This window comes from Hordeum vulgare, chromosome 7H (genome assembly GCF_904849725.1).
Source record: "Hordeum vulgare subsp. vulgare chromosome 7H, MorexV3_pseudomolecules_assembly, whole genome shotgun sequence".
NCBI classification, from domain to species: Eukaryota; Viridiplantae; Streptophyta; class Magnoliopsida; order Poales; family Poaceae; genus Hordeum; species Hordeum vulgare.
Genome location: NC_058524.1, coordinates 118,622,059 through 118,641,642, shown reverse-complemented (window position 1 = coordinate 118,641,642; position 19,584 = coordinate 118,622,059). Strand labels below are relative to the sequence as shown.

General features: G+C 46.4%; 1 protein-coding gene across 1 annotated transcript; it reads left to right on the top strand.

Moving 5' to 3' along the window:
* Positions 1 to 17,408: 17,408 nt before the first annotated feature.
* On the top strand, positions 17,409 to 19,017 carry LOC123408443 (protein NTM1-like 9). Its single transcript, XM_045101557.1, has one exon. It carries the CDS (start codon positions 17,542 to 17,544, stop codon positions 18,949 to 18,951), a length of 1,410 nt encoding a protein of 469 aa, XP_044957492.1. The 5' UTR covers positions 17,409 to 17,541; the 3' UTR covers positions 18,952 to 19,017.
* The last annotated feature ends 567 nt before the right edge of the window (positions 19,018 to 19,584 follow it).

Here is a 19,584-nt window from a genome sequence, read left to right as displayed (position 1 = left end):
CACGCTGCCGGAGAACTCATCTACTTCTCCGTCTTGCTTGCTGGATCAAGAAGGCCGAGATCATCGTCGAGCTATACGTGTGCTGAACGCGGAGGTGCCGTCCATTCGGCACTAGATCGGAACGGATCGTGGGACGGATCGCAGGGCGGATCGAGGGACGTGAGAACGTTCCACTACATCAACTGCGTTTCTTAAACGCTTCCTGTTGTGCGATCTACAAGGGTACATAGATCCAAATCTCCTCTCGTAGATGGACATCACCATGATAGGTCTTCGTGCGCGTAGGAAATTTTTTGTTTCCCATGCGACGTTCCCCAACAACTAACTCAACGAACACCTTCAGACATACCTGTAGAGCACCTTTATAGTCACCTGGTTACGTTGCGACGTTTGATGCACACAAGGTATTCCTCCGGTGCCAGTGAGTTATATGATCTCATGGTCATAGGAATAAATACTTGACACGCAGAAAACAATAGCAATAAAACGACACGATCAATATGCTACGTTCATAGTATGGGTCTAGTCCATCACATGATTCTCCTAATGATGTGATCCAGTTATCAAGTGACAACACTTGCATATAGTCAGAAAACCTTGACTATCATTGATCAACTGGCTAGCCAACTAGAGGCTTGCTAGGGACATTGTTTCGTCTATGTATCCACACATGTATCTATGTTTTCATTCAATACAATTATAGCATGGATAATAAACGATTATCTTGTAATAGGAAATATAATAATAACTATTAGCATTACCTCTAGGGCATATTTCAACACCTCCGAGGTTGTCTCGACCATCAGCAGGTAGGCGACGACGAGCTGGACCCATTCCCGTCGTCGTTAAGGACCGAGGACGTCGGTAGCCACGCCGGCGTGCTCCTCCTCCTCTCTGGCCAGAGGTAGGAGACGACCCCGATAGGTGTGCCCCACCTGTCGGTGGCCCATCTCTCTCTCCCTCGCTGCCCGCAGCCACTGACCGCAGGGGGCCGCGCGTCAGGTTCAAACCTGACGGCGCGCGCGCCTCGGAAGGCTAGTTGGTTGGCCTTTGGGCCGGCCCAGTCCCATGCCAAGCCAGGCCAGGGTCCGTATCCTTTTTCCTTTTATTTAAAACCTGAGTTTAAATGATTTTTATAAAAAGATTTAACCAATGTAAAAATATAATTTTTCCACTGATTCTTGTAAAAATGTGTAGTATTTAACACAACAATTGGTTGAATTTTTCCAACAACTATTCTGTTTTATAATAATATAAAGGATTAAATTGGAATAGTTTTTCTTGTGCTAAGTTGATTTTAAAAATATTCCTTCACTAAAAACCAGAAGCAAATATTTTTTAAATAACAACCTGAATTTATCAGAAATAACCAGCATTTTTAAAATGACTTTGTGATCTGTTTTGGAGTGACCTACTTATTATTTTTATCTTTATACGACGATAGAAAACCCGTGTGACGAAGGAGTCGGAGAGGAAGACCTCGAAGACCCCAGATACCTAGCTGACCAAGGCAAGCAGCCCTTTGACCACGTCTGAGCATATGTTATGATGCATGCTAGTGTAGAAAATATTTTCGTTGCATATGAGCATAAGTACAGGAAAATCATTGAGGTGATGTTACCGATGGCTCCTCCAGAGTACTTGCATTTTGAGCATGATCCTACCACCTATGAGGGTCACGCTAATATCATGTTGACAAGTAAAGTTAGAATAGTATTAGCATGAGCATGATGATGACATAAATCAAAGGTTTATGAAAACCCCGTCGGGTGCCACTAATGCCCGAGGGTGATGAAGAGTTAGGTGGCCACTTTTGGTGAAGTGGTGCACCTGGTATTTGTGTGTGTATAGTTTCGGAAAGGAGATTAGATTTATGATGTGTCGACCGTCCCGACCTCGCATGTACGAGCACGTTACCCATTTATGTGATGGGGCTATGTTGACTACTCTGGTCGGTGCTAGCAAAGAGCCACATTACTAGTGGCGGGAGTGATGTGTGGTCACTCTCGTGATGGGGTCGTGCCAGGTAGGGCGACTATGCCGTTTTTACATGTTCCAGGCACACCGTTGGTCCCCGCATGGTTGATACTGTCCAGAGTCGATGCTCGTAAGAGGTACAACATGTGGGTTGGGTACCAATCGAGTGGACTTCTTTGTCTAGTATCGTCAGGGGAAAGGCATTGATCGGGTACTTACCTCGGGTATGTTATATACCGCGAGTCATGGATGACACGGAAGTTTCCCGGATCTCGTGGGTCCAGCGTACTACCTCTGCCGAGTGTAAAACTATTCGAATAGTCGTGTCCACGGTCAAGGACAGTTGGGCAATCCTGCTTAAACTACGTCCAGTCGTTTCCGCATAAACCAAGTGTGTGTGAGTGTGTGGTAAATGAGGTTAACATGAAATAGTTGATATGACCAAGTTTGGTGACTTGGCATATAGGGTGAACCCAGAGTGTTCAACCCTCGACAGATATATTGGTATATGTAACCTGTTCTTCAAGTAACATTTAGGTTATGTTGCATACCCATGATCATGTTTGTTTTCAACCAAGATATTATCCACCAAAGATGCATATTATTGTTATCCTTCACTTGCATTGTTCATATCATGGGCTGTTTGCGAGTACATTCAAAAGTACTCATTGGCTTGCCACTGGTTATATTATTGACCACACATGGAAGGACCGGAGTTTGGAGATGAGTACGTCTTCGGAGACGCCCCTGCAAACTAGGACGCTTCCCAGTCAGAATGTCTGTTGGTGTAGGCTGATGGCATGGGCACCCGCTTAGCCCTAAGATTTCCGCTACTACTTGTATCCGTGTGATTTGGCCTTATAGGCCCTACCCTGTGAACTTGACCATTCGGTCATGTGATGTAATAATTTGGTATTTGGATGTAAGACTCTTAATATTCAGTATTTGTGTGTTCGGTGAGAATTGATCTTTGGGATCACTGAGCATGTTCATTCGGTGATTTCGACTCGTAAGTCGGGGTCCCCACATTTATTGCTGATGTGGACACTATTTGGGTTGCTAAACCAAGGAGGTCTGTTGTGGCGGGTGCAAATTCAAATGTTCAGAGGCTGAGGGGCCCCCAGCTAGCTACGCGCAGATACATGTACACGCTAGTGTGTGGACGAACATAGGAGGAACGACAACAACAAATTGTCGGGATAGCTATGTAGCCTTTCTAGGCAGTTCAACTCTAGTGATTGGAGAGATATGGGACCCAACACCACTTGAAGCCATTGCATGCCACGAAGCAATTGCCTTGGATGAACATCTCGATCTCCAATGTTTTGTTGTCTCTTCTAATTGCAAACAAGTCAATGGCGACATTGTTAAGGGAAACCAAGGGTCATGCGGAGCTATTATTAGCAAGATTAAGTCTAGAGTAGTACCATATTCTCTTGTAACTTTATTTTCAAAAGTCATGCAGTTAACTTTGAAGCTCATAGGTTAGCTCAATTTGCTTTGTCTTTAGCACTGGGTAGTCATGTATGGCTTAGCCAGCCACATGAACAAGTTTGTATCCCACTATCTGTGGAATTGGATTAATAAAGTGTCTTAGCTGAAGCGTGAAGCATACTCAAAAATAAAAGAAAAAAGATGAAGCGTAAAGCTGGCTGGAGAAGCTGGATTTCCATATTTTGAGAAGTTTGGAGAGGTTCAGAACACATGCTAACATAGACATTGAGGGTACATTTGGTTATCGCGGTTCCCTCACGGATCCTGACATTTGATGACCCAATCGCATGGCTTGATAGCCCGAAATACTCGTCTTCCCGAGGAAGAGGTCACATGCCTATGCACTCGTGGAAATTTCCTTGTGTCGTCTGCCTCTTGCTCATCCACCTCGTGGTTAAACTTTGCATCCATCACGGGCTGCCTCCCTTCTCTTCCCTCCTCTATTACCACCAAATGATAATCCCCAAGGAAGACATCTCTCCAGCGAAAGGAAGGGGATCTCATATTCCCATGTTCTCTTGAAATTCCTCTATTGGGATTTTAGCACCCTGTGCTTTCACCCCCTAGCTACCAAAAAAATTCAAAGGACAACTTTTTATCCTATCGACATTCAACACCTAGACATCCTAGAATTCCACTATATCCTAAAGAACTAGGAGGTTTACTCAACAATGAGACAACGAGCATCATAGGGATAATCACGCAATCATGGATGAATGGTCAATATAATACAAGTAGGAATCCACCTAGGGTTTTAGTATTACGAAGGGATGATGATGGTGATGTCGAAGTCTCATTGGTCGGGTTGATGGTGTGGTGGTACTCTCCTCCCCCCACCCCCACCACACACACAACCCGTATGGTCATCATTTGGCCAAAAGGTATACCACCTCCATACTTGGCATGTAGGAGATGTACGTAGATGTACATCACAAGTTCGCCGGCCACACGCGATCCGCGTGATCGTCATGATCCGCGTCCGCCATCGACCCCAACCCTAGTGTGCATGCCCTAGCCACTTGTAGTCGACGACTGACGTCGCCACACATACCACCCCCGCCCCCGTCCTAACATAGACATTCAGAGTACATTTGGTTACCGTGGTCCCCTCAGGGATCCCTTCCTTTTACCTCGGCCCGAAACCACATGGAATGTCACACTAGAAAAAATGACTCTCACATTTGACGACCCAATCACGTGGCATGACAGCCCGAAATCCTAGCCTTCCCAGGAAGAGGTCCCATGCCTATGCTCCCGTGGAAATTTCCCAATGTCGTCTGCCTCACACTATGCTCGCCCACTTCCTTGTTAAACTTTGTGTCCATTGCGTTTTGCCTCCCTTCTCTTCCACCCCCCTCTATTACCACCGAATGATCATCCCCAAGGAGGTCATCTCTCCCGTTGAAGGAAGGGGATCCCATATTCCGATGTTTTCTTGAAATTCCTCTATTGGGATTTTAGCACCCTGTGCTTTCTCCCCCTAGCTACCAAACAAAATTTCAAAGGAGAACTTCTTATCCTATCGACGTTCAACACCTAAACATCCTAGAATTCCTCTATATCCCAAAGAACTAGGAGGTTTACTCAACAGTGAGACAACGAGCATCATAGGGATAATCAGACAATCATGGATGAATGGTCAATATAATAAAACTAGGAATCCACCTAGGGTTTTAGTATTACGAACGGATGATGATGGTGATGATGACGAAGGTAACATCAAAACCTCATTTGTCGGGTTAATGGTGTGGTGGTACTCTTTGCCCCCCCCCCACACACACACAAACCGTATGGTCGTCATTTGGCCAAAAGGTATACCACCTCAATACGTGGCATGTAGGAGCTGTACGTAGACATACGTCACAGATCCGTCGGCCCCACGTGATCCGGCTGCTCGTCACGATCTGCGCCCGCCCTCGACCCCTGACCCGATCGCCGCGCCCTAGCCACCTGCAGTCGATGACTATCGTTGTCAGTTTTCGTCACCTCACATACCACCCTTGCCCCCATCCTAACATAGACATTCAGAGTACATTTGGTTACCGTGTTTCCCTCAGGGATCCCTTCCTTTTTACCTCGGCCCGAAACCACGTGGAATGTCACACTAGGAAAAATGATTCTGACATTTGACGACCAAATCGAGTGGCATGACAGCCTGAAACCCTGGCCTTCCCAGGAAGAGATCCCATGCCTATACTCCACATGGAAATTTCCACATGTCATCAGTCTCACACTATGCTCGCCCACCTCCTTGTTAAACTTTGTGTCCATTGCGTGTTGCCTCCCTTCTCTTCCCTCCCCCTTTATTGCCACCAAATGATCATCCCCAAGGAGGACATCTCTCCAGTGGAAGGACGGGGATCCCATATTCCCATGTGCTCTTGAAATTCCTTTATTGGGATTTTAGCACCCTGTGCTTTCTCCCCCTAGCTACCAAACAAAATTTCAAAGCAGAACCTTTTATCCTATCGGCTTTCAACACCTAAACATCCTAGAATTCCTCTATATCCAAGAGAACTAAGGGGTTTACTCAATAGTGAGACAATGAGAATCATAGGGATAATCAGGCAATCATGGATGAATAATCAATATGATACAACTAGGAATCCACCTAGGGATTTGGTATTGCGAAGGGATGATGGTGTTGATGATGACGAAGGTAAGGCCGAAGTCTCATTGGTCGGGTTGATGGCGTGGTGGTACTCCCCCCACCACACACACATAAACTCTATGGTCGTCCTTTGGCCAAAAGATATACCACCTCCATATGTAGCATGTAGGAGTCATACGTAGACATACATCATCGGTCCGTCGGCCCCACACGATCCGCCTGCTCGTCAAGATCCGTGTCTGCCCTCGACCCTCGGCCCGAACGCCGCACCCTGACCATGCAGTTCACGGCTATCGTCGCCGGTTGGCGCCGCCTCACATACCACCCCCGCCCCCGTCACGGCTCTAACATATTCACAGCCTCCTTGTCGGGAGCATCGTTGTCCTTGTCGTCGTTCTCGTCGCCATCTACAATCACATCGTCATTGGCGCCCTTTCGCGCACAGCCCTAACGCACGCCACCCTCGAACTTATCGAGCGACATCGACCCGATGGCATAGTTTTCCATTCTAAATCATTCGATGCACATTGAAATTATGTTATATGTAAATAATATTATCACGCTCGGATTTTTTTAGATAAAGGGATTTTATTACTTAAGGGTCTTAGCATTACACCCGGCCTGTGCATAACAAGGATGCACACAGCCACAAGTTCAGGAGTTCACGGGTACCCAAACTGAAAATAAAGCAAGGCGGATTACATATCATGATGAGAAATTGTAAAGCCGCCTAAGAGGATGGTAGATCAATCCAGAGACTATGTTGCCATCCGTGTCGGGAAAATAACTCCCTGGTCGCTGCCTCCGAACGTAACGCCACCTCCAAAAACAAGTCTTGGTGCTCCACACGCTGCAGGGCCGACCAAGTTTGAAGCGTTGTTGTACACCGATGAATAACCTGCATAAAATAAGAATTTTTGTCGTTAAAAACCTTGTCATTTCTACATATCCATAGCGACCAAATAACGGCAATCGCTCCCACCCTACTGAATAGTTTAAACCTATGATCAACCCCATTTAACTAGTTGCCAAAAATGTTTGCAACAGATGTCAGGGTATATAAGGTAGAACCTATCTGGATGGCTGACCATATAGACCTAGCGAACTCGCATTGAAAGAATAAGTGTGTAATAGTCTCGTCGTGTTGACAGAAGACACATTTTTTACTTCCATGCCAATTACGTTTGGCAAGGTTATCTTTTGTAATAATTACACCTTGACGAAGATACCACTCAAACACCTTAGTTTTTAGCGGGATCTTCATCTTCGAGATTTTGTTATTGTCCTTAATATCAACTAGTACTTCGGGTAGGATTAATGCTATATACATGGAAGCAACCAAGAATTTACCATTCTTCGTAAGATTCCATTGAAATTTATCTAAACCTTCCCACAGATGGATGGGATCCGATCGGATGAGCAAGGCGTTCCAATATGCTTGTCTTGTACCGAGTAAACTTCTCCTGAACGAAACATTTGGTGTGGAGGTACCCAACACCTTAGCAATCGTGTCGCTCTTGTTTCGTACAATCGGATACAGAGCCGGATATTGCTCTCTGAGAGTGGATGGGCCTAGCCATTTATCCTCCCAAAAGCGGATTTCCGATCCATCCCTAATTGAGAAAGATCCTTGTGGGGAAAAGAACTTCTTCGTAGCCATCAGGCCTGCCCAGAAGTGTGAATCGCCAGGCTTCCAAAGAACCTGAGATACGGCTTGATTTCCCACATACTTTCTCCTAAGGAGGGTTTGTAGAACTCCATCTTCAGAAAGAAGCTTGAATAGACATTTACCCAGCAAAGATCTGTTCTTAACCTCAAGGTCATGAACTCCGAGCCCTCCTTGGTCTTTAGGGCAGCAAACCACACTCCACTTAGTCAGCCAATATTTTATCTTCTCACCACCCGCTTGCCAAAAGAATCTAGATCAAAAGTAATCCAATCGTTTTAAGACTCCTTTAGGTAGTTGGAAGAATGAAATCATATACAGTACCATGTTTGTTAGTACCAAATTTATGAGGACCAATCTTCCACCAAGGGAAAGGAGTTTGCCTTTCCAACTATTTAGTCTTAGTTGAAGTCTTTCCTCCACCTTTTTCCACTAGCATTTGTAAGTCTTCGATAATGAATCGGAATTCCAAAATAGTTGATAGGAAATTGGCCTTGTTCACAGCCGAAAAGTTCAGCATACAAGGCGGTGTTTTCTTGAGCCTCGCCGAAACAGAACAATTTACTTTTATGGAAATTAATCTTAAGACCCGAAAGTTGCTCGAATGCTGACAAAATCAACTTTAAGTTACGAGCTTTTTCGATGTCATGTTCCATAAAAGGTCCAATTCCATTTTCCCCCTAACTTTGTCCCGAGCTCATCTTTACCCCTAAAATAAAACGGTGCTCAACTATACCCCTCTTCCATTAGATGGCGTTATGGAAATACCCCTCCGCACCGTTTCCGTCCAGTCAAAGGAGTTTGACTGTCTTCGGGACTTTTTCTGGACAAGTATGCCCCTCCTTACAAGTGGGACCTGACCGAACAGTTATCTATCTCACTCATCTTCTTCAACCTCCCGACGACCATAGGAGACAGGAAGGCGACAGAGCACCGATGATTGGGAGCTTCGGGAGGGAGGCACGACTGGGGCCCGTCCATGTGTACGTCTGCAATGTCGTCTGCAAGCTCCTCAACTGACAGTGAGGTAAGTAGATTTGGATTTTCGGTTGACATTGGATTTGGGGATTTCTCATCTAGGGTTTCGCAGGATGGGCCGTAATATGCGCCTTTCTGGCTCGTAGGTGGATGGCTGCGGAATTGTGCAGTTCCAATCCGAGTTTTTCATTCCCAATCCAAGTTTCTACGGCCTTGAGGAGCGCTCGAAGCATCGTTGCCCAGGGCATGGGCTAATTCCTGCTCGCCATGTTTCTTGGGGTGGAGCAAGCACGGGAAGAAGGTTTTTGGGTTGTCCACTCGATGTAATTCCTCAAAACATCATTTGGTACTCTGTTTTCGTCGATTTATTGCAAAGTTATGAATTTCACCTAATTATGTGAACTCTGATTTAACAGCTTCCTCATGAGTGTGATTGGGTTGTTTGGATTGACCCCCCTCCCACTGAGCTAGTGGGGCAAGCTTTTGAGGAGCTCCATGGTGGCCTTGAACGTAGTTGGATCAAAGCTAGTAGGATGGAGAAGAAGGTTATGGATCTGAACAATGAAAACAAGAAAATGCAATTGAAGTTGAAGAAAAGGAATGAGCTCATGGAAACAATGGGTTTTCTCTTTGTTCTTGGCATCAGCATTGTGGCTAGTTTAGTTTCTATTTGGTCTAAGCAAGCCAATTAAGTGGCAGTGTGTGTGCTATGTTTCTGCTAGTGTGTTGTGCCCTAGATGTAATTCTATCATTTGTGCACTGTTGTGAACTTGAGCAGATGTAATGTTGTGCCCTAGATGTAATGGATATCATGTGTTGTGTTAAAATTGTCACCAATGCATGGTAGTTCAGCATAGAATGACAGGAAAAGGTGTAATTTTGAGCACCTAGCAAGATATTTAGGGGCAAAAATGAGCAATCATATGATTCCACAACACACTCGAGCATTAAACAGAATAGATTCCACAACATGATCAATTCATCTAACATTAAATAGCAGTTCACACTCCAACATTAAACAGCAGTTCACACTCCAGCATTAAACAATAGTTCACACTCCAGCATTTCACACCAGTTCACGCTCCAGTACAAACCAACAGTTGTTTGACAACATCTAACATTAAACAGAATAGATCCACAACATGATCAATTCAGTTTGCCCATCTTGCTCCTTGTGGTGGTTGCAGGATTAGCAGCCTTGCTCCTTGTGCTTACAGTTGATTGCATGCCGCCTTTCGCCTTCTTCTGTGCTGAACCCCACTTTGTACCTCTTGTAGCTGGCCTTTTGTAATTCTTCTTTGGGCTGAGAAACATGAACACAATCAAGATCAGTCAGCAAAAATAGCTACATAATTAATGCATGTATATGCAGTACAATATATTGCATACCTAGCAAGATCACTATCAACAGCCTTAGAGGAAGTACCAGCAGGAGAGCTAGTAGCATCTGGAGGAGAGCTAGTAGCAGTTGGAGGAGAACTAGCAGCAGCAGGAGAGCTAGTAGCAGTTGGAGGAGAGTTAGGAGCTTCAGATGGTAGTTATGCTTTTTACTGCGATAAGTTAGGGAACAGGGCCACAAGTTCTCTTCAAAAAAATTCCCCTTAAACTTCTTGGAGAAGTTAGCAGCAAGGTGCCTCATACACTCCCTATGCTCTACTCCAGGGAACACATCATCTACAGCTGATTCAAGTCCTTTACATGCATCAGTGTGTATGACAATCCCTTCTGGGTGCCCTATGAGGTCCTTCAAGTGCTGGAAAAACCATGCCCAACTCTCTATGCTCTCTACCTCTAGCACACCATAAGCAACTGGAAAGATCCAGTTGTTTGCATCTACAGCACAAGCACCTTCAAGTTGTCCTTTATACCTCCCATTCATAGCAGTGGCATCTACTGCCAGATATGGCCTACACCCATCTAGAAACCCTTTCCAGCAGGCCTTAAATGACACAACGGCTCTCCTAAAACACTCCTTGGACCTTCTCTAACCATTTTTTCAAACTCCACTGTGTGCTTATCAATGTGAACTACACTACCTGGTGATGCCTTCTCAACCTCAGCTTTGAATGTATAAAGCAAATGAAAACTTTCAGTCCACTTACCATATATGTTGTCAATGGCCATTTTCTTACCATAGAAAACTCTCATGTATGGAAGTTCAACCCCATACTTCTTCTTCAGATCAGTTTGAAGCTGTGTCACAGAAATATTTGAATTTTCTCTGACCCAGTTCTTAACTGCATCTGCAACCCATCTGCATTTTGCTGACCTCAACCTTTGCCTTCTTGTCACACTAGGGCATGTGTGAGGATGTCTGTTAACTTTCGCCTGCAATTACAATTAACAAGCAAGTCAGACAAACAAATGAGCATAGAAATTCTACAGTTGTATGTGCTGAAACAACAAGGTCCCAAACAACAAATAACATGCAATTAGTATTGTTATTTCCTCTTGTTAGTACCTGAAATAATCTGCTATTTCTCATTAAGGAGGCATGCATCCTCCACTTACACCTTGTATATGCACAGTGAACTGTCAATCTACCTGGCTCACTTTTGTCAATTTTGAACTAACTTTGTGTCTTGATTGAGAAAGTTGCTAGTGCATTTCTGCATTCTATCACATCAGAGAATATAGTTCCTTCTGCCAAAGAAGGATCATCTCTGTTAAATTACACTTCTGCTCTATCCTCATCAGAACTGTCAGAATAAGCCATGTCATAATCCTCCTCTCTCTCATCTGAAACTGTCTCTTCAAATTGAGGGAGGGGGATAGAATCTTCATATTCTGAAGTTGCCTCTTTCCCCTTGGGCACTTTCCCAATTACAAATTCTGGATGCAAGATTTCATCCTCATCATCTGTGGGAACATCATCAGGAGCTTCCTCTTCTATGATAGGAGCAGCATCTGATTGTTTGCTACTGCTAGCACCAGCTCTAGTTGGTTCATGTACTGAACTAGCCTCTGAATGTCCTGCATTCCTACCACCAGAACTACCTCTGCCACCAGAACTACCTCTGTCACCAGAACTACCTCTCCCGCTTGTCTGGCTGCACCTAGCTTGAGAACTATTAGCTTGTGATCTAGTAGTTCTCCTCTCAATCTCTCCTCTCATTCTTTGTATTACACTGATTTCAATCTCTGCTGACTTACTTTCTACATATGTTCCAAACATGATAGCTAGCTCATCATCACACTGGACAGGCACCCAAGCAATATTTGTCATGTCCCAATACCTAATTTCAACAGCGTCATATAACCCCCATGGATATTTCTCTGATATAGCACTTTTAAACTTGATAAAAGTTGATGTACAATCAACAACCAATGGGAAAGAAAACCCTGTGCCAGATCCTTTGGTACCAGAACTGCCTAACACACTTGTTTCCATTCTACAGTTCAGATTAAACGCTCTAGCCGATTCCATCCTACGGCAAATATTCAGAAAGAAAAAGCAAGTTCATGAACAGAGCACAAACACGGGAGCCCTTGACGAAATTACCCTAAACAAGCGCGCATGCAAGCAAATGATGAGTGGACATAAAGACATACCCTCTTGGAACCTCCCTTGTAGTCGCCGCCGTGCCGCCCCAACTGCTACCATGAACAGCGGCCATTCCGTCTGGTCGCCGCCGCTTCTACCACTTCTAAAGACCAACGATTGAGCGGGGCAATCAGATCCACCGCCTCCACATCTGGATCCACGAGCTCGCCCTCGGCAGCCGCCACGATAGAGGAAATCGATGAACTAGGGTTAGGGTTTGTGTCAGGAGAGAGAACAGAAGAGAAGAGAAGGGGGAAATGAGATGGGGTTGGAGAGATGCGTGCAGGCCCCACATGTAAGAAGGAAGGGGCAAAGATGTCCAGAATAACCACCTAACATGGTCAAAGCACTTTGACCAGACGGAAAGGGTACGGAGGGGTATTTGCATTAGCGTCATAGACGAAAGAGGGGTATAGTTGAGCACCGTTTTATTTTAGGGGTAAAGATGAGGTCGGGGCAAACTTAGGGGGGAAATGTAAATGTCCCTCCATAAAAATAATTGTGTCGACGGCATATTGAACAATCGATAAACCACCATCGACTAGATGTGGAATCACACCTTCAATTTGGCCCACAGATTTTGCGCGTTTGATCAAGATGGCCAACATATCAGCCACTATATTAAATAGCATTGACGATAACGGGTCACCTTGTCTAAGACCTTTTTTTCATTTGGAAGAATTTGCTAGTATCATCATTGACTTTGATGGCTACACTTCCTCCCAAAACAAAGCTATCTATTAAAGCTCTCCATTCAGAAGAAAAACCTTTCATTTTGAGTGTTTGCTGAAGAAAAGACCAATTCACTTTATCATAGGCTTTCTCAAAATCAATTTTAAGAATTACCCCGTTCAGCTTTTTCCTATGTAGTTCGTGAACTGTTTCATGTAAGATCGCCACCCCATCCAGGATATTACGACCTTGCATAAAAGTCGTGTGAGACGGACGAACCACATGATCTGCCACACTGTTCAATCGAATCATAGCGACTTTGGTAAATATTTTAAAACTAGCGTTAAGGAGGCATATAGGTCTGTATTGTTGAATCCTTTCAGCCTCATTAACCTTAGGTAAGAAAATTATCTCACCAAAATTGAGACGAAACAACTCTAGTTGTCCGTCATGAAGACATGCGAACAATTGTAATAAATCAGACTTGGTGACATCCCAAAAATTCTGATAAAACTCAACCGGAAAGCCGTGAGGTCCAGGTATCTTATTATGTTTTATTTGGAAAACTGCCTTTCTCACCTCATCCTTTGAGTAGAGTTTAGTAAGTAAGCTATTTTTCTCATTTGAAACATGGTGTATATCCTCTGTTCGAGACTCATCCAGTGTGAAGTTGTCTTCCTTTGGGGCTCCGAACAGGCATTTATAATAACTAGCAAAAGGGCCCGTGTGTTGCAACGGGAGAAAAAAATCATAATATTCAATGATCATGATCACATTTTGCTACATCACCGAGATACACTATCATCCTCAATTCCGTGAAATCAAGAATATTTTTAAACTCGTAAACATACTTGAAATCGTGAATATTTTCCAAATTCATGAACACTTTTACAATCTTTTGACATTTTTGAAAATCAAGAACATTTTCATTATTTGCAAACAACTTTTTAATTGTGAATATTTTTTTACAATTTTCCTCCATACCACCTCCAGCGTGTCCACCTTTGAAAAGGTTAAGCATGGCATCTTCTTTTGCGTGTCAATTTTCTCCCGATCTGTCTCTCTCCATAACCCCAACTTGTTCTGTAAGGGAATAGGCGCTCTAGCCACCACAACTTGCGTGTGCTCCTAAATAGTGAATTTTATATATGCCCATGCTTGTACAACACAAAAGGTAAACTTCATTATATGTGGTTAATTTATTCGCTAATATATGCCTTGCTTTAAACATATAAGGACATAAATGATAATTGTATATATGAAAAAAATTGCTGGCACGGCCCACATGGGAGGTGGCGGCCCAAGGCGGCGCGGTCAACACCAAGGCGGCGGCGGGTCGATCTGGAGATGGTCTAGGGCGCGACGGGGAGGAGGCGCTCGGCGAGCAGGCGGCTGCGGCGTTCGGAGGGACTGGCAGGCGAGGCGCGCGGCTGCACCAGCGCGAGGCGGCGGCGCAAGGAGAGGCAGGGAGCGCGGGGAGGCGTAGGAGGCAGGGCGGCGCGGCTGCTCGCGGGGGCAGAGCTCCGAAGGATGCAGGGCTGGGGGCGACGGCTTCGGCAGCTCGCCGGCGGCGGGATCCGGCGTGGATCGAGGCCGGCGACCGGCGGGAGGAGCGGGGCGCCGGCGCGGTGAGCAGATCAGTGGCTCGGGAGCAGTCGGTGGCTGCCTGCTGCCTTGGCCCACCCCGTGACTGGGAATTTTACAGATGCAAGGGCTTTTTTTAAAAAAAAAATGTTTTTTTACTTAATGAAGGACCGATGGTTCATTAGAAAAAACAGGGGGCGTTTTTGCAAAACTGCCACGACGGACGACTAGAAACTGTATTTGCTTTCTTATTACTAGCAAAAGGGCCCGTGCGTTGCAAGGGGAGAAAAAAATACCACACGCTTTTAATATTTTTATAATCATTTTGATTTATTAAAATAATAAGCTAACTAACTAATGTAGTGAGTCCTATCCTATTTTGTTGAGAAATCAACCCGTTCATTGTTAATTCCACCATGATGAGAAATTGAGCGGGACAAACAAAGCAAAACAAAGAGGCTACGTGAATTGATCAATGGTCTGTTATCTTATTTCACTCATGGGGTAGAGAATGTGGGATCAGATGACAAACTGAAGGTGGTGTTCCATTCTCTGTCTCTACAAACAATACAATCTTACATTCAATACATTCATTCATCAGCAAACAAATCCCCATAAAACAAAATTTCTTGTCGGTGCTTGGCACACGGTTGGAGGCATGGGGAGGGGATCTCACCAGATGATGAGTTCCTGCCGAAGGAGGGGATACGATGAGGGGAGCAAGGGTTAGGCGCCTCTATCTGGCCATAAGGAGTCGCCGTTGCCGCGCCATAACCTCAAAGTTCCCCGTGTGAGACATGTAGGCCCGCCTCCACCTCCAAGTACTTCGCTCCGCCGCGCCTTATCCGCGCGTCGCCGCTTTTCTGCATCTTGCAGACACATGATCCCCAGTCACTGTAGTTGTCACGTTGATTTGATCCAGAAGCTGTGCTCGAGCGCCGAAACGGGGGCAGCAAGCGGGCAGAGGTACGACCGCGGAGGCGGGTGGGTTGAAATCGACAATAGTGGTGGTTGAGGTCGGCAGCGGTGGCGAGTGGTGTGGCAGCGGCCTGGGCACATGTCAGGATGGACCAGGGTCGACGCGATGCGCTCGAGCGCCGCAACAGGGGAAGTGAGCGGGGAGAGGTACGGCCGCGGAGGCGGGTGGGTTGAGATCGGCAGCGGTGGCGGTTGAGGTCGACCGCGGCGGCGAGTGGTGTTGCGGCGGCCTGGGCACAGGCCAGGGTGGCCCAGGGTCGACAGGAGGAGGCGATGCGTACAGGCATAATTTTTGTAGCGAATCATTTTTTCCTTTTGCGTTGCAGATAAATGATGGAGCGCGGGTTGGATAACAAAAATTACAGGGGCTTTTTTATAAAAATATCGCGGTGGGTTTTCCGACGGAAGCAATAGCCGCTTTATTATTAGGTATAGATTATTACTAGCAAAAGGGCCCGTGCGTTGCAACGGGAGAAAAAAATACCACACGTTTTTAATCTTTTTATAATTATTTTGATTTATTAAAATAATAAGCTAACTAACTAATGTAGTCAGTCCTATCCTATTTTGTTGAGAAATCAACCCGTCCATTGTTAATTACACCATGATGAGAAATTGAGCGGGACAAGCAAAGCAAAACAAAGAGGCTACGTGAATTGATCAATGGACTGTTATCCTTTTTCACTCATGGGGTAGAGAATGTGGGATCAGATGACAAACTGAAGGTGGTGTTCCATTCTCTGTCTCTACAACAATACAATCTTACATTCAATACATTCATTCATCAGCAAACAAATCCCCACAAAACAAAATTTCTTGCCCGTGCTTGGCACACGGTTGGAGGCATGGGGAGAGGATCTCACCAGATGATGAGTTCCTGCCGGAGGAGGGGATACGATGAGGGGAGCAAGGGTTAGATGCCTCTATCTGGTCATAAGGAGTCGCTGTTGCCGCGCCATAACCACGGAGTTCCCCGTGTGAGCCATGGAGGCCCGCCTCCACCTCCAAGTACTTCGCTCCGCCGCGCCTTATCCGCGCGCCGCCGCCGTTCTGCGTCGAGCAGACGCATCATCCCCACTCACTGTAGCTGTCGCATTGATTTGATCCAGAAGCTGTGCTCGAGGCCGAAACGGGGGCAGCAAGCGGGCAGAGGTACGGCCGCGGAGGCGGGTGGGTTGAGAGCGACAACAATGGTGGTTGTGGTCGGCCGCGACGGAGCGTGGTGTGGCAGCGGCCTGGGCACAGGCCAGGGTGGACCAGGGTCGACGTGATGCGCTCGAGCGCCGTAACGGGGGCAATGAGCCGGGAGAGGTACGGCCGCGGAGGCGGGTGGGTTGAGATCGGCAGCGGTGGCGGTTGAGGTCGGCCGCGGCGGCGAGTGGCGGCGGCCTGGGCACAAGCCAGGGTGGCTCAGGGTCGACGGGAGGAGACGATGCGTACGGGTATAATTTTTGCTGCGAATCATTTTTTCCTTTTACGTTGCAGATAAATGATGGAGCGCGGGTTAAATAACAAAAATTACATGGGCTTTTTTATAAAAATGCGACGGTGGGTTTTACGACGAAAGCAATAGCGCTTTATTATTAGGTATAGATTATTAATATTATTAATATTAATATTAATATTATTATTATTAGAGAGAGATTTGTAATATACAACTTTAGTTGTGACCCGGATAAGAAATAGGACTTGTATATTATTCAAAATCAAGAAGAATTACAATCAGCACGGCGTCTGTCCTCTCTACATGTTCAGAACCACGTCATGCACGGATTCACCGAGAATTTAAGAAAAATTAAAGCAACGGGAGCAGCAAGTTTCAGATATGACTGACGGGAGAAACTGGGACCGAATCGGATTCAGAGAAATGAAATTTGACGCGTGATCCATCTTGTGGATGTCCATCGTCTATAAATACCAAAGTACAGAACACCTTCGCATCCCACGACACCTTCCGATCCAGCCGCCACCCTCTCCCAAATCCCCAGTCGCCAGCCCTCGATCCCATCCCTAGCTAGAAGCAGCACGCCGGCCGGGATGGAAGGGCTCGACGTCGACGACGTCTTCCAGCACTGCCGGCTGAACCCTACGGAAGTGGATGCCGTCACCTACTACCTGCCACGCCTCCTCTCCGGCGAGACGCTGCACGGCGTCGAGAAGTTCATCCACAGCGTCGAAATCTCTGGCTGCGAGCCCAAGGATCTCGCCGCCCGATACGCGCCCGTGCCGCAGGCCGTGAGCAACGGCGACCGGTTCTTCTTCACCACGTGCAAGAGCAAGAACGGGAGCAAACTCCAGAGCGTGCGCAGCGCCGGCGGCGGCACCTGGACCATCCAGAAGACCACGGAGATCAGCCACGCGGGAGGCAAGGTCGGCGAGGTCAAGAACCTGTCGTTCAAAAAGAAGGGCAAGTCCACCGGCTGGGTCATGGAGGAGTACCGGTGCCTGCTGCCTGAGGCCACCATCGCCGAGGGGGTGAAGGTGTTCTGCAGGATGCACTTGGCTCAGCATGCTCCTGCCGCCGCTCGCCAAGAATCGGCCGCGTACATGCTTCAAGAATCGCAGTCAGAGGCCGCGACTGCGAGCATGCAGGCACAGAAGAGGCCAGCGCCCGATGCCGCCGCCGATCCTCATCCGCCGCGCCCCAAGAAAAGGATGCGCGTTGCCACACCATCCTTCACCGCTGCTGCACCGGTTTTCTTGCCGGATGAATCAATACCTGAAGCTGACGACGACGACATGGTCCTGTTCTCTTGCTCAATGGAAGATCTTTTCGGGCTGCAAGTCGACGAAACTCTCAGGGTGGGAGCTACAGAGAACATCTCTCCGCTCGAAGCTGAAGAGAACGTCGAACAGTCTCACCACTCTGAACCAGACGAGGAGCTGCAGTTCCTACTCGATGAAGTAGCAGCAGAGCATGAGCCAGAGGCCGTCCCTGAAACTGAAGCAGAGTGGCAGGCCGACGAGGCGCTCGGGAAGGATGGGGAGGCATATGGCTTTGATATCGAAGAACTAAAGAGAATGATGGAAGCCGACGATGCGCTCGGGGAGGATGGGGAAGCATATGGTTTTTATATTGACGAACTAACGAGAATGATGGAAGCCGACCCAATTGAAGTCACTGGAGCGAAAACTGGCGTGGAGATGGACCAACAGGAACCTCTGTACCTGGATTGCTTGGACCAAGTCATGCTGGCGGATCGGGCCATGCACAACCCTGCCTTCCCTGATGCTGAGAAGGAGGAGAGGCACAATGACGCGCCGGATCTTGACGCACCATCACTTGAGGGACACGACCACTTGTTCAAATTGCCGCCGAGCTTCTTCGATCCATTTGAAGCAGCGTGGAAGGCCGAAGAGGCGCTCGAGAACGAGATGAGGAACAATACCGCGGCCAATCTGCTTGGAGGATACGACGACTTCTTCTCGTCTGCAAGTGTCCATTAAATCCGATGTTGAAATTGTATGCAAAGTGTATACGAGGATATTCACTGGCTGATATATTAGTTCGTCCTTGTACGGTCGCCACGGATGTACTCCCTCCGTTCCTAAATATAAGTCTTTTAAACGATTTCACTATGTGTCTACGTACGGAGCAAAATGATTGAATGTACACTCTAAAGTATGTCTATATACATCTGTATGTAATCCACTAGTGAAATCTCTACAAAGACTTATATTTAGGAACGGAGGGAGTACCTCTGAGCAATTTGCTCCACTTGTTCATGCAAGCTACTGAAACTGTTGTTCTTCTTCTTTCTCCTGTGATGGATTTCTGAACCTTGCATTCGCCTGCACTATACTTCTTCTGCTATGTTTCCTGTATATTAGTCTCAGATAAGCAAGCATAATGCAGTTATGATCTGGGCAGCCGTAGATAAGCAGTAACTCTGTTTGTAAAATCAAAACTGTTTCGCTGCTCGTGATAATCTACAGAACAACTTCAAGTTCATAAGTTGCAGAGCAAATTCAAGTTTGAGGCAAAAAAAAAATTGGTGTGTCTATTTTGCATCGCTGAATTCATGCCTTTTATCATCAACAAAAGCCCGATCCTTATGGAAGATGCTAAATTATTCTTCG

Excerpts from the sequence above, each read along its gene's own strand:
- LOC123408443 (XM_045101557.1), top strand. The coding sequence starts at position 17,542 with ATGGAAGGGCTCGACGTCGACGACGTCTTCCAGCACTGCCGGCTGAAC.